This window comes from Macrotis lagotis, chromosome X, assembly GCF_037893015.1.
Source record: "Macrotis lagotis isolate mMagLag1 chromosome X, bilby.v1.9.chrom.fasta, whole genome shotgun sequence".
In the NCBI taxonomy this organism is placed as follows: domain Eukaryota; kingdom Metazoa; phylum Chordata; class Mammalia; order Peramelemorphia; family Peramelidae; genus Macrotis; species Macrotis lagotis.
This window is the reverse complement of record NC_133666.1, coordinates 493749267-493771552: the sequence shown is the minus strand read 5'-3', so window position 1 is coordinate 493771552 and position 22286 is coordinate 493749267. Positions and strand designations below refer to the sequence as shown.

At 35.8% G+C, this 22286-nt stretch overlaps 2 protein-coding genes across 2 annotated transcripts in view; one reads left to right on the top strand and one right to left on the bottom strand.

Annotated features, from left to right (window-relative positions):
* The window catches only part of CNDP2 (carnosine dipeptidase 2), a 34601-nt gene extending 17351 nt beyond the window's left edge, over positions 1–17250 (bottom strand). Inside the window, exons 1-3 of the mRNA XM_074201289.1 lie at positions 17202–17250; positions 5751–5866; positions 3083–3226 (exon numbers count right to left, since the gene is read on the bottom strand). Coding sequence (XP_074057390.1) covers positions 3083–3226; positions 5751–5810 — 204 coding nt within the window. The 5' untranslated portion in view covers positions 5811–5866; positions 17202–17250. The remainder of the gene's footprint in view (positions 1–3082; positions 3227–5750; positions 5867–17201) is intronic.
* Positions 6377–22286, top strand: part of DIPK1C (divergent protein kinase domain 1C) — a 132655-nt gene continuing 116745 nt past the window's right edge. The window contains exon 1 of the mRNA XM_074201293.1: positions 6377–6774. The gene's annotated coding sequence lies outside the window, so the exon portion shown is untranslated. The remainder of the gene's footprint in view (positions 6775–22286) is intronic.

Sequence of the window (22286 nt, the reverse complement as noted above, 5' to 3'; positions counted from 1 at the left end):
TGGAATTGCTGAGGTCCTTTCAGGATTTTGGAGGGGGGTTATTATCACCAGCTGAGATTCTAATTGCTTGCTGTTTCCTTAAGATATCTTGAAATAGATCATTCAATGTTCTCCAAAACTGTATTGTCTCCAACATAGATTTCTTCTGTATATTCTTGGTTTGGTCCACATCCCTCCTTCCTTAGTCATTTCCATCAAATGAACCACATCTGACTATTATAACTCAACTACTTGGTCTAGTTTTCCATCAACAATTCCATTTACTATACAGTTAAGCAATAGTTTTAAATATTTCATGATGAATTTAAAATCTAATATTTTATGAATAAATACATGAAGCTGTGAATATTTTAAAAAACCAAGAACTATATCTAACAGAAGTGTATATTACAGTTAACAAAGGGGTAATAAAACTATCCTTTATCTATCCTTTTCTGCATTTTCTTCTGTTCACTTCTGTATATTTTTAAATGATTCACTGATTCTTTTCTAAGATCCATGACTATTCAACAATTCCCTCAAGGGGAAAAAAAAAGGAAGAGTCCTCTTGTAACAAGATGGTCAAGCAAAATAAATCAATATATGTATCTTATCTGAAAATATCCAAATTGATAGCTTCAAATACAGCCTGACCATGTCATTCCCACTTTAAAAAAGCTAAAATCATTCCCTATTGTCAGTAAGATAACACATCTGACTCTCTTAATTAGCTTACTTTCTAGTTTTACTTTTTCTCTGGGTATTTCATATTTCAAAGCAAACTTATCTACTGACCATTCTCTACCTCATTAGGCTTTGAATGAGTTATATCATTCATGACTGGAATGTAATCCCTTCATTACTTCTTCTGTCTTGTGCAATTCCAAGCTTCTTAAATTCCCTCCTGCTGTTAATACCTATTTTTTTAGCTTTTTTTTTTTTTGCAAGGCAAATGGGGTTAAGTGGCTTGCCCAAGGCCACACAGCTAGGTAATTATTAAGTGTCTGAGGCCACATTTGAATTCAGGTACTCCCGACTCCAGGGCTGGTGCTCCATCCACTGCACCACCCAATTGTCCCAGTACCTATATTTTTTAAAAAATTATTTAATGTGTTATAATGAATTCCTTTAGTCATGTGTTACCAAAGAATTCCTTTCATAGTTACCAACCTACTGGTGATAAGCTTGTAATTAACTAGACTTGGACTTGGGTAACAGCAACATATGCAAAAGGAACAAAGGATTGGAAGGACCCCAGAAAACATCTAATCCAATCCATATCTGAAAAAAACATTTCTTTTACAACATCCCTGACAAATTATCATCCAGCCTTGGTTTTATGTTTTTTGTTTTGTTTATCAGTGAAAGCAAGGAAAGAAACTGAGACAATTTTGGATGAAATGATCCTAAGAGGGGGACAAGGGACTAATTTTATAAACTACATAGAAAAATCTTAGGATTAAGGACTAGAGAGAAGTTAGAAAGGAATGGAGCAGAACTGAGAACTAAGCTAAAAGCATCTAACAGTCTTATGATAAGCTAGAAAGATTTTTTCTCCCTGGAGGCAGAATCCCAGGTAGAGCAGGTGACTGCCAGAGAGGTAAGATCAGAGAATTTAGATTTTTCCAGTTATCAATAGTTTCCATTTAGTTGAACCTATCTAGAGCATCTCTAAGGGTCTTTCCAACTCTACAATTCTACCACTGTAACTGGATGAACAAATTATAGAATAAATTAAGATTGAAATAAAAAAAAACCTAACAGCACAATCACCTTAAAAAGAGAAGAATATTTTTTATTATAAACTTTAGGAATAAGAATTTAATGTATAAAGATGTGTTAAAAGATTGAAAAATATGGGGCTGCCTGCAATGAAGAATACCATCTGTATCCAAAGAAAGAACTCTGGAGTTTGAACAAAGACCAAGGACTATTACCTTTAATTTAGGAAAAAAAAAACTGATATCTTATTGTCTAATATTGCTATCTCTTATACTTTATGTTTCTTCCTTAAAGGATATGATTTCTCTCTCATCACATTCAATTTGGATCAATGTATACCATGGAAACAATGTAAAGACTGGCAAATTACCTTTTGTGGGGGCTGGGGGGGAGGGAAGTAAGATTAGGAGAAAAATTGTAAAACTCAAAATAAATAAAATCTTTATAATTCAAAAAAATGAAATAAATAAAATAACAGCTAGGCTATGTACTGATTCACACAGTGTACTAAGAAGTCTTATTTAAAGAACAAGAAAAGAAATAATCTAAGCAAATCCTTCATTTAAATTCAGAGAAAAAGAACTTATAATAACTTGTACTTAAGGACAATATTAGAAATTAAAAGATGGTGCTACTAATTGTGAATTTTTCTAAGAGGATAGGGGGCAAGTCCAGCTTTCAGGTCTGTAAAACTAGCAGAAAAACTTTCTGAACTTCCGTCAGGCCAAATCTCAATTATTCCCTTAAAAGGAACAGGCAAGTTCCTATTTAGTAAACTCCAGTTCACATTTATATAGTACTTTGATTTATAAAGTACTGAACTCATAACAATTTTGTTAAGTATTAGAAATAACATCATCCCTTTTTTAATGATAAGGAAAATGAAACCTAAACAATAAAATATATTACTCAGAGTCTTACAGATAGTAAGCAGTAAAGCTGGGGCTATAACTTAGGTCTCCTGAACTAGTTTAGCACAATGTTCTTTCTATCCCAAATCTTCAATATTTGTACTAATGTGAGATACAGAATACAAAACTGGTCCTTGACCCAACCAAAAAAATCTGCTTCTGCTAGAGCAGAATGGAATAATAGGAAAGGTCAAAAGTTACTAAATCAGAGGACCTCAGTTCAAATTCTGCTTCTCATGGCATACTATTCTTATCACTTTGGAGAAGCAACCTAGTTGAGTTTTTTCCTCTATCAAGTGAAGGTTGTACTAGTTGGTCTCTGAGGGCTCCTACAGCTTTAGACTCAAGACGCCAAAGGAGCAGAGGAAAAAAAAAAAAGAGTATAAATTAGCAAAAGTTCAGAGTCCCTCAATTAATATTAAATGATTTGTGTTTTCAAGAAAGTTTTATGTGTACTTTTACAATCATACCTTTTGTTTCCCAATGTCTACCAGCTCAGTTATACCACCTAGTTGTCTTATGTTTGCAGCTGCAACTTCCATCATTCGATTGATTTCATCTCTTTTCTCTGGCCATGCAGAAACACTCTGGATTGACACCCATTCTGCAAGCTTCTGTTTATGGATATCAAACAAGCATGGATTTTGGAATTCAGGGAATAACAGTATCAAAAGTCTACCACATTTAATAACAAAATTAATGAAAATCTTGTCAAAACTATTCCTTTAGACTAAATTAAGTAGAAGAATCAATAGCTGTTGTTTTATTTTCTGTACTTTAAAAATAACCAATATAGCATAGTTTCAATTTTAGAATGTACTATATTTCTCCATGTATAAGAGGCACCCTTTTTTGAAAAAATTTGGGGTTTAAAAATTGCGAGTGTCTTGTGCAGTGGTTGCAGATTTTTTACTTGGATTTCCTCCTTTTTCAGGCTTGGTGTCTTTGTGCTCATTGTTTTGCATTTATTACTGGTGTGTTGGGTTACATTTTGCCACATTCTGCCCAGAAATGGCTCAGAAAAGATTTTCGTACAGTACTGAATTCAAGTTCAAAGTGATCCAGTTTGCAAAAGTGAATGGAAATTGTGCTACTGAACAAAAATTTTGTTCTCCTCCAACTGAGAAAGCAACCCGAGAGTGGCTACAGGAGGAAATCCAACTGAAAGAAGGCCTTGAGAGGTAAGTCAGCAAAATAGCCTGATTTAGAGAGGGAATTGAAGATATGGACTGAAGTGCCAAGGGTAATCGGAATTCCTGTGTCCACAAAGATGGTTCAGCATGAGGCAAGAAGAATTACTGATGAAAAAGAAGTTACTGATTTCGAAGCACAATTGGTGCTTCAGGTTCATGAAATGGAATGGACTAAGCATGAATCAATGTACCAGACTTGCCCAAGGAGTGCTTGTGGTCAACTCCAGACCAGAGCACAGGAAGGATAGCAGTCAGAGCCTCTCCTAAGACAGCAATTCATCATCAAACACAGATGAAGATGAGATAATAGATGGGAGTTTTGACAGTGATGAGGAGTTGTATGAATTTTATGATGAATAAAGCTTGAGTTCAATAACTTTCTTTAATACATTTTTTTCAAATTTTGGCCCCAAAATTAAGGTGCATCTTATACACAGGAGTGTCTTATACATGGGGAAGTATGGTACATTTTCATGCAAAATCATTATTTATTAATACTGTCAAAAATAAGTTCACTAAAATACTTAGTAATGGCTAAAGATATGTATATATAAGTAAAAAAGAACTGGAGTGTTTAGATGTTTTTGGTGTCTGAGTCCACATAAGTCATTCCATCTTTTTAATCAATGCCATCTGCTAAAACAGTTCTCTAAAGTGTAATCTTATGAAACAAGATAGTTTCTTCTCAAATATTATCCCATTAGAAGCTTCAACTCTAAAATTCTATAATTTTATCATCTAAATTTAAGAACAAACTTCATTTAAAATCAAATTCCCTTTTTACCAAGAGGTGACTGAAAATCTTAGAGCTTCAGTAGATCCATAACATATAAATGGCTTCCAAAATCAATCACATGGAAATGCTGAAGAGGATGTGGGGTAAAAAAAAGGCATTGTTGGTAGAGTTGTGAACTGATTAACCAATCCTTAGAGTACTCTGAAATTATGCTCAAAGGGCTATGAAACCATACATACCCTTTGACCTAGCACTGCTACTATTAGGTCTGTATCCCAAAACAAATATTAAAAAAAAAAAAAAGGAAAAGGACCTATATGACCAAGAATATTTATAGTATCTCTTTGCTGCTGACAGGGAGCTGGAAATTGAGGGGATGCCCATCAACTGGTAAATGGCTGAATAAATTATTTTATGTAACCATAAGTGAATACTGTTTTGCTGTGGGAAATGAGTAAAAGGATACTTTCAGAAAAATCTGGAGGGACTTACATGAACTTATGCAAAGTAAATGTACTATGTAAAAAAGTAACAGCAATATTGTAAGTTCAACTATGAGTGACTAAGTTATTTTTAGCAATATAAATGATCCAAGACAACTCTGAAAGACTTGAGAAAAAATTCTGTCCATCTGCTGAGAAAGAACTTATGGTATCTGAATACAGACTGAAGCATACTTTATTTACTTTATTTTTGTTGAGATTTTTTAATATATATTTTCTTTCACTACATGACTATTATGAAAATGTTCTATTTGACTACAGTAAAACTTCTATTAAATTGCTAACCTTCTCAATGAACAGAAGATAGGGAGAGAATTTGCTATTCAAGTTTTAAAAATGAATGTTAAAAATTGTTTTATATCTAACTGAGGAAAAAGTACTAAATAATATAAAAACAGAAGAAAAAGAATAGAAAAAGAGAATTACATATGAAACTACAGGTCTTTAAGAAAGACAACAACATCTATCACATGAGGGATTCTAAACTGAAAAGATTAACAAGTATGTCAGCCCTGGTTTCTTATGTATTAGTTCCAGTTTCTATAGAAATGAATTGAAGTTTTTAATTGTCATTACAAAAAAGAGCAACACAAATTACAGACAAATTTAAAAGTAGATTTTTTTTTAAAAAAGGAATACAGATTAGCTTATCAAGATGATATGAGGATTAAAACCTTTTAATGCTGATTAAAGAACATTTTCTTACCTTTATGTATTGATCCTGGTGTTTATCAATATGACTAAATAGTTCAGTGAGGATAGGCATTTTCTGATTCAATGAATGACTTTGGAAACAGAAAAACTGTGCCTAATGCTTGAAATCTGTAACAGGAACAAAAACCACTTACTCGGAAAGCACTGGTATCTTATCATAAGACTTCTGACTCCACCCTCCAAGTAAAAGGATTACAAAAGCAAAATCACAAGAACAGAAATTGCAACATCAGATAAGTTTTCCTTCCACACCAAGAAGTTAGGTGACAAACACAAGGCTAATTTGTGTCAAGTATTTCCTTAAATTGAGATGAGCTTTCTCTATTCACACTCCCTATTTTAAAGATATTAGTTAATGAAAATTAAAACATTGTAAAACATTATTGACTTTAACCTCATTCCCGTTTATATGACTGCTATCCTTTTTTTAAAATAAAAATGCTAGCTTATATTGAAATGATGACTCAATTCTGGGAAGCCAGGCAAAATAACTATATTATTAGATTTTAGCAAAACCTTGAAGTAAAAAGAGGGGAATAAAGCAAAACACAGATAATCAAAGCTTTGAACTTTGGATCAAATACATGTGACTCTTACTCTAGAAGCAGCAAAGCAAAATATTTCATTCAAGTCAAGATTTAACTAGGAATAAGAGAAAACATTTTCAACATTTAAAGCAGCTGTTCAGGCACAGATTTCCCTGGGAGAACAATCTTTTTGACTGAAAGTTTCTCATGCTAGATAGAGACTGATCAAAATGCCAACATTAGAAATGTGAAAGTGAAAGAGTCTCTTACCCTGAATAAACAGGGCAAATTAAAAACCAATAACAGCTTCTGGAATTGGAGCTTTTGAAATTATAACTTCTCTTCTCCAACCACTTCCAACTTGCTTCAAATGAGGAATTCAGAATCCTCTGTTGAAACTTCCAAGTTGGAGCTGAGGAATAGCTCTGACATATTGAGCAAATGAGCTCTGAAGTGACATGAAGTATTCTAGAATTGCAGCTGCTGCATGTGAGTATCCACTAAATCAGTCATGTTCTGAAGTGGGATGCCAAATTAATGCCTGTACATTGACAAATTGTGGTTAAATGGCACTCTTCATACTTCAGGATTACAAAGTGATTTAGAGAGAGAGAGAGAGAGAGAGAGAGAGAGAAAAAGAGAGAGAGAGAGATGACTTTCTCTGCCACTGAAATTTTAACAGACTGGGAGTTACCACAATACTACAGAAATTTCCAAAGGAAATCCCAAAGATCGGATTTTAGGAGGCTAGGAAACAAAATTACCCAGTTTCCAATATTGTTCCTTCCCCTCTCAAACTCTTAATAGAGGATGAAATGTTTAAGAAACTCCAGGTAATATGATCTTGGTTTGTCTGCAATGCTATTGAAGAGATACTTGTTTATTTTAGAATTAGTATAGATCAAAGGTGTCAAATTTGGTCAAACAAAAGGTGTAAAACCAGAACCAGAAAAACAAAATAAATAATAGATAATGCTAATTTTTTTATTTGAGTTTGATACCACTGCTCTAAGTAATGTGACTAGACTCACATTTATGCAGTGTTGGAATCTAATTTAAAATCTAAGGTATATTGAAGAAGCACATGTTACTTAGGAAAGAACTTCTTATTTGATAAAAATTGCTAAGGTGGCACAGTGGATAGAGCACTGTCCCTGGAGTCAGGAATACCTGAGTTCAAATCAGGCCTCAGACACTTAATAATTACCTAGCTGTGTGGTCTTGGGCAAGCCACTTAACCCCATTTGCCCTGCAAAAACCTAAAAAAAAAAAAAAAAAAAAAAAGTAGAAAGCAATGACAGGAAATAGATTTGGACCAATATCACATAGCATATTTCATAATACATTCAAAATGGATACATGATTTCAATAATAAAGATCATGTTATTAAAAAAATATAAAAAAGATTATATACTTCCCCTGCTATGGGTAGGCAATGAACTCTTTTTTTTTTTAGGTTTTTTTTTCAAGGAAATGGGGTTAAGTGGCTTGCCCAAGGATACACAGCAAGGTAATTATTAAGTGTCTGAGGCTGGATTTGAACTCAGGTACACCTGACTTCAGGGCTGGTGCTCTATCCACTGCACCACCTAGACGCTCTGCAAGGAACTCTTAAACAAGAGACAGAGGCAAATTACAAAAGATTAAAAAGTTAAATTTGATTACATGCAACTGAAAATTTCTGCACAAACAAAATGAATGGATCTGAGATTAAAGGATAATGGTAGCATGAGGAAAAAATCTTTGTATCAAATTTCTTAGATAAGGATTTGGTATCCAAGATAAACAACCCTAAGATTTCATCTTATACCCTGTAAATTGCTAAAGATTACAAAAAATGTGAGTAAGTCTATATTGGAGGGATGGTAGGAAAAAAAGGAATTTTCAAAGTTTCATCACTTCTCTGACAGGAGGTGAATGGTATGTATTTTTTTTTCATTCTTTGGATTTGTAGCTTTAACTATGCATTGATCAGAAATCTAAAGGTTTTCAAAGTTTTTATTTTTTTTTGTTCTCTATGTTATCATTGTATAAATTATAGTTCTGCTCACTTCACTCTAAGTCAGTTCATAAAGGTTCTCATTTCCTCTGAAATTGTCCATTCCATCATTTCTTAGGGCACAATAGTATTCTATTACATTCATATACCAATTTGTTTAAACATTCCAATAGGGCAATACTCAGTTAATTTCCAATTTGTGGCTATAACAGAACACATAGATTCTTTTCTATTTTTTGATTTCTTTGGAATTATAGACCAAATAGTAGTATTCCTAGGTCAGAGAATAAGTAGTTCCACACTACTTTCTAAAGTAGTTCACAGATCCATCAAGAAGTTGATAGCATACCTATTTTTCCTATAGCTCCTCTTCAAAAAAAATTATATGGGATAGCTCTGGAAGGAGTGAGGGAGAGAAAAATGGAAGCAATAAAAAACATCAGTAAAAATTACATTCAAATAAAGTAAAATAAAATCTAAGTTACCTGATTCATGGAAGATGCATTCTATAAGTATAAACAAAATTGAGCTATACTTTGTAAGATAAGCAGTTTTCAGCTGTTTTATTTAGTTATGATACAGATTTTTTTGCTTTTAGGGTTATCTCATTTTATTATTAGTTAAGTTATACTAGAATTATTACTGTATATTAGAAAATCTAAAACTGTAATAATCTGGAAGGAATATTGGATTTGGTGTCAGAAAACCTAACTTCAAATTCTGGTTCTGTCAGAATTTCTTCCATGTGATCTTGGTTAAATCATTTAGCCTCTCTTAGTTTCCATATATGGAAAATGATGGAATTAGATTAGATGATTGCTAAGGTTGCTATTGATCTATAATTTCAGATTCCATATTCTTAAGCAGGAATGACTGAAATTAGCTACTTGGAGCTGAACTGGAAGAAACTGGGTTGGAATGCAACTGGGGAAATGTACATTGCTTTTAATGATCCCAAGCTGTTAAATAAGCCAAAAAAAGCCATCTTTTTTTTCAGAACTCCAAACCCCTATAAATCAAAATAATAAGTGACTTAAAGGGCAATAAAAAGATTTATGGTAGGTGCAGGTGAATGGACTGGAGCACATTATCAAATATGACCAACCTAAGAAAATTTTTATGGGAAGTCATTGAGGTAATATACAATTGCCCTGCCCCCACCAAAAAAAAAAGACACAGCCTAAGTTTTACACTGTTATCTATTAATGTTAAAGCCCTAGAGAAAGAATTGCACAGGATAAGGTGTGGCTGGCTCATTATCTGGTCCCATTGCAGATAAGAATCACTAAAGTACTAGAGGAATCTTTTCCAGCTAAACTGCAGGCCAGTCTCTTGGATCAAATACTCAGATATACTGGATGACTGACAGAAAATATACTCAAGCCAGAAAACATATAAATACATTGATATGTCTGCAGATGGTAACAGAAATTTAGCTCAGTCGGACAACTTGTTACTGAAAGCAAAGAATGATTGTCAGTTAAAGTAAAGTTAGCTTTTTCAGCTTTCTGCCTATGCCTGTTGAGGGGGCAGACCTTAAGACAGGATTAACTCTTTTGTTCAATTATGTATCAAATCCTGTGAATGGTTATCACTTTTATATACCTAGGTCAAAATGTGGCACAGAAGTAACTTGGGCTCTTAAAGTCAATGCCAGGGAAAACACAAGCTCTGATAGAGTCTAATAAAATTTACGCATAAGCCATATGATGGATGTTACCCAAAGACAAACCTAAGTACTCTATCCACTAAAGAGGCTATGATCTATTTAGATAGCAGAACAGTCATACCTACAAAATCATGGATCATTAAAGAATCCATATATTAAGTAAAGACATGGTAGACTTTAAAATAATTTATGAAAGTTGTAATTCTAAATGGCTATAAAATACTTCCATTTTCAGAAATCTTTTATATTATGTCATTTGGAGATAAAGACATCAATGCCATCTTTTACTGACAGAACAGTTAGTGTAGGAGAATGGGTTTGTATCTTTGTTGTGCTAGGTTACATTAAACAAAACAATGGTGACTTTTAGATGTAGCCAGCACTCTCTGGCCAAACTGAAAAACGAAAGGCTTTAATTTGGCCAAAGAATTTGGACCCTGGCAATCAGAATAATTTGGACCTTGAGAAAAGATAAAGATTAGTTAACTAAAATTTTTAAGTTTAAAACTCCTGTATAAAATGTGAAGGATACAAAAGGAGTTTTGCTATTGGTAGTAGGGAAACATATAGGTTCTGGAGATATATAAACTAAGATTTCAATGTGGTTCTGCTCTGATTAATGTCACTTCATCTGCACTGAGACAAAGTGGAACTCTAGATCTTCATCCTAAGAGGACAAGTGTTTTGATAAGCTCTAGCTAGATAATAGACTTGACCTGTCCTTGTGAGGCTACTACAAAACTCAAATTGCTTCCAGAAAAGGTTATGTGTCTTTAGAACATTGATCCTAAAGGGAATATTTAGGTATGTATCGTTTAATTGAATTCCAGTTGTGTCTCCTGCTGTTTGAATGGTCTTGGTTTTACAACCTAGGCAAAAATGAATTTAATCATTCGCTACATATTGTGTGGTTTTTTGCAATACTTGCACATGTACTATGTACTAGAAGGGGAAACATCACTTCAGAACTAAAGAAACTATGAAATAGATGGCCCCTGAAGATTTGCAAAGCTGTCAGTGACTGGCAAATTATGTAAAGCTTATTGAAATGCTTCAAAAAGTGGAAGTCTATAATAAAGGAAAGAGTATGTGAAATACCAAAGATAAAAGATGCCACAAGTACAAAAATACAGGGCAAATTTGAAAAAGGATATATCTTAGATGTATTTTCTTTCTTTCTTTTTTTTTTTGCAAGGCAAATGGGGTTAAGTGGCTTGCCCAAGGCCACACAGCTAGGTAATTATTAAGTGTCTGACCCTGGATTTGAACCCAGGTACTCCTGACTCCAGGGCAGGTGCTTCATCTACTGCACCACCTAGCTGCTCCGAGGTATTTATTTTTTCCACTTGTAAACTGTCTCCATCAATGCAGATCAACAACTTCTTCATAATTTAGTCCTAACAGCTTCCTGGGGGCACTGAGAAGTTAAATGAATTTCCTGTGATCACTGAACCAGAATGTGTCAGAGGGAAAACTTGAACCCAGGCTGGCCCTCCATTCACTACTCCATGAGGTTTTTCAAGTATATGAGTATATGTGCTGGAGAACTTTGAGAACTTGTAGCAAGAGAACAAAGAGAAGGCCATTATTTCTGGTAGCACAGTAGACAATGTTGCACTTCATGCTTCTGACATTTACCCATAGACCCTGAGCAAGTCACTTAATCTCTCTGCATCTGTTTCTTCAAATGTAAAATGAGGATAATAATAGCAAACTCTTTACAGGGTTATTATGAGAATCAAATGAGAATAAAGATAAAGTATTTTGCAAACCTAAGATAGAGAAATATCAGGCATAAGGAAGGGAATTATATTCAACAGTATAAAACATGGCAAAAATAAAATGAGAAATAAAGAAATTAATAAAAATAGAAATAAAGAAAACTAAGAAACCTGAAAATGTTAACACCAATACAAAAACTGTAAAGTCTGGCTCAACACTATGGTCAAAGACACCTGGCTATGATTGGTCAGGTATTAAACTGCTCATCTTGCCCCAAAGTAGAATAAAACAACTTTTTGTCTGAGTGCCTACTTCATTATTATTATTATTATTCTTAGTGATAGTTAGAAATGTAGTTCCTTTATAGTCATATGTTCCCCTATGCCTAGGATGTTGCCATTTAAGTGTCGGACACTAAAAAGTTCCACAGTCTTTTGTATGTTTTAATGGAACTCTTTAAGAGATTTTTTAAATGGGTGATGGGAATAAGAAGGGCATATTGGAAAAACAATCAAAGGAGGGAATTTGACATGAATATTATCCAAGTGTCCAGAAAAGTATCAGCTGGGAGTGGATGCAAAGAAAGGGGTGACCCTGATAGACCAAGGTCATATATATATAATAATGAAATTGTGCTTAGTCTCAGTCTTCTGGGTATGATGAAGTTGGGACAGGGCCTGGTAAGTAAGGCAAGTAGAAAAGTATCACAAAAGGGTTGCTATAGTAAATACTTAACATCAAATGAACTTCCATAAGAATGGCCATCCAAATACATTCCATTAAAAGTTAAGGTATATATACCATCCACATTCAGAGAAAGAAAACAAAACAAAAAACAAATAAACTACAGAATCTGAATGAACACTTGGTTCACTTAAAAAAAATTTATCTTATGTTTTTCCTTCCTATCCCATAGTTTACTTTCTTTTCCTTTAAACCTTTTCTTTTTTAAGGGTTTTGCAAGGCAAATGGGGTTAAGTGGCTTGCCCAAGGCCATACTGCTAAGTAATTATTAAGTGTCTGAGGCTGGATTTGAACTCAGGTACTCCTGACTCCAGGGCTGGTGCTCTATCCACCAAGCCACTAGCCGCCCCTTTTCCCTTGAATCCTAATGTCTCATACATAAAGTGAAAAACATGTAAACATGTTAAACACAAATGTACATGTAATATGCTCACTGGTCTGTTCACCATTGAGGGAAGGGTAGAAGAAAATTATAAAACTACTAAATATGCCTGTGGATAAATGTTTAAAAAAAAACTTTCAGGGGCAGTTAGGTGGTGCAGTAGATAAGAGTATCAGCCCTGGAGTCAGGGGGACCTGAGTTCAAACCCTACTTCAGATTACTAATAATTACCTAGCTGTGTGACCTTGAGCAAGTCACTTAACCCCAATGCCTTAAATAAATTAAAAAAAACTTTCATAACATGTAATTGGAAAAACAAAATAAAATGTCAATATGAAAACCTAGAAACATTAATCATGGAATGATAATTTGTCCCACGTTTGTATCCAAAGTGAAGTACATGGGGCGACTAGGTGGTAGCGCAGATAGAGTATCAGCCCTGGAATCAGGGGGACCCGAGTTCAAATTTGACTTCAGACAACTAATAATTACCTAGATATGTGGCCTTGGGCAAGCCACTTAACCCCATTGCCTAGCAAAAAAACAAAAAACAAAAAAACAACCTAAAAAAAAAAGAAAGAAAGAAAAGACAAAGTAAAGTACATAATCATGAGGGAAGTGTGATTTTGTAATTTGAGGTTTATCAAAATTTCACCCAGGTCTCATTTCCATTTCAAGGAAAGAAATAAAAAAGTAGAGTAGGCAGGAATAGACCAGAGGAGAAAGGTTCCTATGGACCTCAAAGGAGCAATCACAGGTCTATCTCTTACAGTAGATTATAATCTCCTGAATCATAAGGACTATGTCCAGTTGTCTATCTCTTTATCTCCAATTCCTTGAATATTGCCCTTTCTAAGTCAAGCACATAATGTTTGCTGCTGACAATACAATATTATACAATTAGAAAATGCCAAGAATACTGCTGCACCACTGCTACTACATTCTCCAAACCACAATAAGAATGACTAAGATACCAATAACTATTGTGCTTTTCCTTCATGCACCTAAACAACAATAACAGGCAACTGAATAGATCATAGGTGAGAGGTTCAGTTCTGCCTGGGAAAAATGACACTGTAAATTCTGCTACAAAAATACCATCACAACAAAATCAGTACAATTTCTAAAGTGAAATACATTATGTACCTACTACAAGCACAGTACATGCCAATTTAAGAAGTTTCCAGTTCCAGTCAATGAATGTTTTATTCTAAGCAGTGGTCATCACAAACTAATTTAGACCTTTCAGTAATTTAGTTTGTTTTTTTAAAAAAAAAGTTATCACTCCCCATTTGATCAATTTGACAATGAATTTCATCTCAGAAGAACAAAACTATTCAAACAAATGATTCAGAATAGTTAAAAATTATTGGAAGTCATCTCTTTTCTCTAGGAAAACAATTAGTTCATTATCTAAAATAAGAATTTTAAATTTGGTCCTTTCATCACTTGTCCTTCTCAACTAAGTTCTGCTCTGTATAAACTGCACCTTTTATTTAAAAAACAGATTAAATACCTAATTTATCAATGTTCTCCAACTTCCAAAATGACCCTGCCTACAATTACAGGGCACATAGGTAATAATTAGTGCCTTAATAAACAGATTTCATGTTCAGTAGAACTTTTTAATTTGAACTCTTTCATGGCAAGTCAACAAACAACAGCAATTTATTCCCCTTTGAACTCAGTCTTAAATACACCTTCCCACCTAATCTCACTTTAGAGGAGACTTTAGACATACTAAACAGATTTCTTTGGCTGTTATCTTTTCTAGTAGCTGGCATTCACTAGCATTGCTAACTTGCATTTCTCAAATTTCTAAATCATCATTTCTCCTTTAGTATAACCAGATTCAACAACCTCTTAAATATGCAGCAATATTCAATTTAGAATTTTTAAGGTAGGTAATTTCTGAGAGTCAACTTGGTCCTTTTTCTAGCCTCATTTGGAACTTTTTTTTTTAAAGGATTAGGCCTTTAAAAGATTGATACTTCCCTCAATACTCAGATCAAGTTTAATGTTTTTATACACTGAAATAAATTTAAACAATAAAAAGTTAAAGAAGTATACCTTTTTATATTAATACTGAGTACAGTTTCTAAGAGATTAGTTCTATTAAAGAACTGGTGAATGCCTTAGTAATCTTGAGGTGTAACTTCTTCCCCCCACTCTTCATATCCAGTTATCAAGATCTGTGGACTACATCTAAATCTTTAAATACAATTTTCAACAAAATCATATTATCTGTATAGAAGAATCTAAAAGGATTGCTAAGTACCATTCCATTGATAATACTCCTTAAAACAATCTTTGCAAACTTAATTTTATGTAATCAGTAACCTATACATATATTACCTCAAAATACTATCTGAAGTTAACTGTTTTAAATAACCAAAGAACATTCAACTGTCATATAGAAAGATCACTGTATTTAACATCAGGGTACCTGGATGTACTACTAGCTTTGTTAGTGTGACCTTACCTAAATCTCTGTAGGCCAGTTTGCTCTTATATGTAATTCTTTGCTTCCTTTAAAGCTCAGTTTAGGTGCTAACTCCTACATTCATTAATAAATATTTATTGAGTGCCTACTATAAGTCAGCCACTGGGCTAAACACTGGGGATACAGAGGCAAGGTACAATCCCTGTCCTGGGACCTTTTCTTAGTCTTCACATTCAAAAAATTAATTTGCATTTAATGTTTAAATATTCTTTTTTTTTTAGGTTTCTGCAAGGCAAATAGGATTAAGTGGCTTGCCCAAAGGCCACACAACTAGGTAATTATGAAGTGCCTGAGGCCGGATTTGAACCCAGGTCCTCCTGACTCCAGGGCTGATGCTCTATCCACTTTGCCACCTAGCTGCCCCTAAACATATTTTCTTAAATGTTATTTCCCCAAGAGGGGATTGGGACAGTTTCATTCCCCAGCCATCTACCAAAATGATTTATTTACAGAAAGCAGGAATATATACTTATGAACTGATGATTCCTTATTTAAGAGATAGTATGTTTTCAAGATCCCTTCAAGCTCTAAATCTATGACTTTTTTCCTCTTTAACCAAGTTCTGTTCCACAGAAACTGCACCTTTAACTGCAGCTCTATTATCACTCAATAAGCATTTAATAATGCGCTGGTAGCTGTGTTAGGTGCTTCTATTCAGATACCAAAGCCAAATAAATACCTGCCTTCAGAAAACAGCTTAGTTGGGAGAAACAAGTATGGCCGTGTAGGTATAATAGAGAATGGATACAAAACAGATGTAAGGTAAACATTTCACCTATAAGGTTTCCTGAGAGCTGAGTCTTAAAAGAGAATTAGGCACTACAGTTGTGGGAAGTATTGCAAAATTCCAGGTGGGCAGGATTGCAAAAACACGGAAATGGGAGACAGAATACCTTTACAAGATAGTAAGGCTAGTTTAGATGCACATGGTATGTATGTATAAAGGGAAGTATTGTTTAATATGATTGCAAAGGTAAGTTATTTATGTATTTGCTCACCCAAAACATTTGACTGTAAATATAGCACAATGAAATTTTTTATTTCAAAAGCAAGTTATTGGGGCGCCTAAGTGGCCAGTGGATAGAGCACCGACCCTGGAGTCAGGAGGACCTGGGTTCAAATCCGGCCTCAGGCACTTCATAATTACCTAGCTGTGTGACCTTGGGCAAGCCACTTAAGCCTATTGTTTTGCAGAAACCTAAAAAAAAAAGGTTATTTCTAATTCAATAGGCTTGCCGGGTCCTTCCAAAGTTAAGGGAAGGAGAGGAATTAGATATAAGTGGGGCAAGTCGGCTTCCAGATAACCTGAAGGTGATCTCTCCATCCTTAAATATTTTCAGAGTACCAAGTTCACAGCTGCCCTTTGTTTTCGCCAGCGCACTTAACATTTTACTTTTTTAATACAAGCCTCATTCCCGAGGCATGGAACTCCTACAACTTTTTTTTTTAATTGAAATGAAGGAGCAGGACCCCAAGTGCCCCTCTAGGTGGGAAGTAGAAGACTCTGCGGCCCTGGCACCGGCCTGGGGGTGCCCCGCGGGAGGGATGGCATCGCCGGGCCCTCCCGGGATGCCGGCGGGGCCCCAGTGGGCGCCACCTGCCAGGCCGGGGGGCCGCGCCGCGCCGCCGGGGATGCCGCGAGGGCTCGGGCCGGGGATGCCGCGAGGGCTCGGGCCGGGGCGCGGGAGGTCTCGTCCTCCAGGGGGCTGCGGGGCTAAGCCCAAAGGAAGAGCAGGGCTCGGGCCGGGGCGCAGCGGCCCGCCCGCGGCCTCCTGGCCGCCCCGGCCCGGCTCCGGGCCGCCGCGCGCCTCTCCCGGGCCTCCCCCCGCCCCGGGCCGGCGGAGCGCCGCGGCACGAGCCCCGGGCCGGCCGGGACTGCGGGATCCGCGCCGCTTACCTCACTGCGCCGCCGCGGCTTCTGCACCACGTGCCCTTTTCCCCTTTTCTCTTTGCTCCTCTCGCCCGCCCCTTCGTGCACCCGCTCCGCCAATCCCGGGCCGCCCTCTGGATGATCGGCAGCCGCCGGTCGCAAGGGGGCGGGGCCGAGCGGAGGGCCGCCCACTTGGGGGGTGTGCCGCGCGGGGAGCGGCTGCCGCTTCTTGCTGTTAACCAGCCACGCTGGGCACTGAAGCGGCCCCCGGCCTCGGCGGCATCTCCGGCCTCCACGAAAACCAGTGTTTCCTAGGTATTTAGTCGGCAAAGATCCCACAACCTTCTCCAGCTCATTTTTTTTTTTTTAACAAGGCAAACGGGGTGAAGCGGCTTGCCCAAGGCCGCACAGCTAGGTAATGATTAAGCGTCTGAGGCCGGATTTGAACCCGGGTACTCCTGACCCCAGAGCCGGTGCTTAATCCACTGCGCCACCAGCTCATTTTACACATGAGAGAAATAGCTTAAAGTGACTGGTCCAGGGAAAACCAGCAGTCCGGATTCGAACTCCGTTTACTTGCGGCGCTCCGTGACTGACGTTCTGCCATGTCAGCTCTTCAAAGTATCTCTGTGGGATTTGTCTTTGCTCTGGCAGTCTGAAAAAGGAAATATTGGAGACCAAACCGAGTACTGGTTCTTCTAGCAATTTATGATTTAGAAGCAGGAGGAACTTTAGAGACCATCTAGGGATTCTTTTATTTTTTATTTCTTTAGGTTTTTGCAAGGCAAATGGGGTTAAGTGACTTGGCCAAGGCCATACAAGCTAGGTAATTACAAAGTTCTGAGGTCGATTTTGAACTCAGGTCCTCTTGACTCCTGTGCCGGTGTGCCCATCTAGGGATTCTTAATCCTGATTTTAAATGTTTCAAATAATATACATAGGATTGCAAAAGAAACCGAATATATTGAAATAGTTATCAAAATGGTTTTTTACAAAAGGGTTCCTACACCCAAAGGGCAACAAAAAAATGTGCATACCCTTTGATCCAGCAATACCACTACTGGGTCTGTACCCTGAAGAGATGATGAAAAAGGGTAAAAACATCACTTTACAAAAATATTCATACATAGCAGCCCTGTTTGTGGTGGCAAAGAATTGGAAAACAAGTAAATGTCCTTCAATTGGGGAATAGCTTAGCAAACTGGTATATGTGTGTCATGGAACACTACTGTTCTATTAGAAACCAGGAGGGACTGGAATTCAGGAAACTCTGGAGGGATTTACATGAACTGATGCTGAGTGAGATGAGCAGAACCAGAAAAACACTGTGATAATCAATCTTGATGAACTTGCTCATTCCAAAAGTGCAACAATCAGAGACAATATGGGGCTGTCTGCAATGGAGAATACCATCTGTAGCCAGATAAAGAACCATGGAGTTTGAACAAAATCCAAGGACTATTCCCTTTAATTTAGAAAAAAAAACCTAATATATTATTGTCTGATCTTGTTATCTCTTATACTTTATGTTTCTTCCTTAAGTATATTTCTCATCACACTCAATTTGGATCAATGTACAACATGGAAACAATGTAAAGACTGACAAATTGCTTTCTGTGAGGGATGGGGGGAGGAAGTAAGATTAGGGGAAAAATTGTAAAACTCAAAATAAATAAAATCTTTAATAAAAAAAAAAGAAAAAGGGTTCCTAGGCCCCAGGTTAAGAACCTCCAATGTAGACAAACTTTCATTATATAATTTGAAGGAATTCTCCTAATCCAGTCAGTGGTCAGAGATAGATGACTAGACTAACAAGAGATTTACTATCATTAATAAATCAAGAAATGTATTAATATTACTAATGGCAAAGTCAGATTCTTAATGTACAGATTTTGGGTTTTTGTAACAGTTCAAATCTGCTTAAAGTACACAACCAATCCACATCTTTAGGCATTTTAGGAGAGATAAGTAAAAGATTTCACTTGACTGGAAGAGGTAGATTTAAAAAGGGAGAAAAAGGTCATACTTAAAATACCAATGGAAGGATTTATCAGAATAAGGAAATATTTCCTGTTCAGGGGAATATTATGTAAGAAAAAGACCAAACACTTTTTACAATTGTAAAATGTAAGCCTTTTAGACAAAACTGCAGTCTCTTATCCAAGGACAGCATCTAGCCCTTACATAAGGGTTGTAGACTTCCTGCTATTAGGTCACCCATGAACTGGGTATTTCTACATTATGGACCCATCAATATGTCACAAAATAACTGGTTCTTAATTTCCCACATTCAGATAAGAAGATTAAAGCCAGCAGAGAGTATGAGGGGCCTGAGTCAGTATTTGAATTTAAGTTTTCAGGCTCCATATCTAGTGCAGATTTTATCTTTTCTACTAGATTGTAAACTCCATTTGGGCAAAGTCAGGTTCTCATTTGTTTTGTAGCCCCCACAGGACCTAGCACAGTGCCTTGAACATTGTAGGTATTTTAAAAAATGTTTGAAAGAAAAAGGTATATTCAAATGAAAGGGATTCCTGAAGTATGTAGTAATCCTAATGCAGATTATGGAACTTGGAGCACCCTCATCCCAACTCCCACTCACACAGAGATCCATGGAAATGTAAGCTCCCTGAGGACAGGAGCTTCTTGGCTCTATCTTTTCCCAATCTTTAGGACAGTGCTTGGTCTTAGTAAACTCACCAAATTATTGCTCACTTATTGACATTTTAAAAAATTTATTCAATTTCAGTTCACAAAACAAAACAAGCATTTCCATAACAGTACAATAAAAAAGGTGATTGCACATGAAACTGAAAATCTACCATTTACAACTTTGAATTCCTTTCAAATATACAACAAAGTAATGGAAATTCTTTTATTTTTCTCTCTTCCCCCCCTCCCCCAAGATGGGACACAAATAGTATACTTATATAAGCACACACACACACACACACACACACACACACACATATATACATACACACACATATATGTATGTAAAATTATTCTATATGTAGTTCTTTTTATCTGTTCTTTCAATGGATGTAGATAGGAATTTTCTTTTTTTTTTAGGATTTTGCAAGGCAAATGGGGTTAAGTGGTTTGCCCAAGGAGATAACTTTCTATGTCCTATTTTTAATTTGTGTATTTATAAGGCAAAATAGTTACTTAAAACCATCCTTAAAACAATATTGCTCTTACTCTTTTATACAATGTTCTCTTGATTCTATTCACTTCACTCTTCATCATTTTGTGCAAGTCTTTCCAATCACTAAGTTCATCATTTCTCTTATCATAGTAGTATTCCATCACAACCTTACAACACTTGTTCAGCCATTCCCCAATTGATGGGGATCCCTTCAATTTCCAATCCTTTGCCACCACAAAGAGAGCCACTATAATCTTCTCATTCACAAAGTTATAATTACTATTTGTGAATTTCCCTCCATCTTATTTTCATTATTTTCTTTCTCTTTTTACCATATCCCTGTTACCTTGTCTTTCCCCCCCCCTCACTTCACCCACCCTTCCAAGAGCCCCCATCCCCTCCTCCTACTCCTAATCTCAATCCACATATCCCTCCAAAAATCCACTTATTCTCTCTTCCCACCTTCCCAAATCCTAATACACACAAATCTTTCCCAGGCTCCCTTTCCCCTCCATCAACATTCTCCAGTTTTCTGGGGGTTTCTCTAGGTTAAGAAGACTTCTATACTTTTCCAGATATACACATTGTTTCCTATTTAATCCAAATGACAATGTATCCAGTCCTCCACCCCCACATCCTTCCTCTGTATTAGTTCTTCCTTGAACACTTCATTTTTATAACATAACTGTTCCCTTTTACCTTTTCCTACTCAATTTTGTTGTTTAGAATCACCCCATCATTGAAAACTGTCCCAACCTTTCTTTCAAACTATCTTAGTAATGATGACTTTTAAGAATCCTGATAATATTTTCATATATAGTTTGACCTTAATGAATATTTTATTATTAATCTTTAGTGTTTTCTTTATATTTCTTCTGGATCTTTTATATATAATTTTTTATTGAGTTCTGATCTTTCTGTTACAAATATTTGAAAATCTTTCAGTTTGTCAAATATCCTTTTTTTTTTCATTCAGGATTGTACTCAACTTTGTTGATGTTACCTATTTTCTCCCTTTGGCTAAAACAAGATAACAAAGTTAGTTGTATAAATGAAGTTTAATTCTCTGGGATCTTACTAGAACCCATGGGTGTATGTAATCCTTACAAATGCCAACATTGACCTAACATTTTGGGGAATTTTTATACAATTTAGACAAAGAGCCATAAAACTTTAGGTGGCCAACCAATGAGATTTCACATAGATGGCATGATTTTTACAACTACAATTTCTTTCAAATCTTGTAATATTTACTGAAAATTATTATTGACTAGAATTCCACTTATGCTGAAGAGTAAATGTTTACAAACAAAATAGAATTTTCTCTAAAGTTTCTTGATCAGGTACTAACATTGTGATAACCAGATAATGTTGATACAGGTGAAGTCAACATTGTAGGAGGCAGGCCTTACATAGCAGACGAGCTAAAGGTTAAGAGACAAACTTCTGTTCAGAAATATATTGCTTAAGAATTATTAATTCCATCTTAAAGAATATCACATTATATATTTGTTTGTCATTGATTCAACCAGAGCAGTTTTCCTGTCTTTCCAGGATGACTCTCCATTTAATTCACAACTTGAAAGCCATTCTTAGACATGCATTTTGTAAAGGACTGCACAGACAAAACCTTTTCCCTTTGATCTATTGAAAAGAACTCCATGGGGAGACAGAGACAAACATTCTGAACCTACATTCCTCAGTTAGAGCTAACAGAAGAATTATTTTCTTTTTAATTTAAACTATATAGATCAAGAAATGTTAATAAACTATTACACTGAATAAGTTATTCTTGGATGCAAACCCAGTTCTTATGCTCTTCCAAAGCCCTATGGTCTTTTAGAGTTGAAGCTACTAGGTATTGTAGAATACTAGCTGTATTTCCACAGTATTAATTTTTTTCCTTGTTGCTTGCAATATGTTCTCCTTAAATTGGGAGTTCTGAAATTTATCTATGACATCCC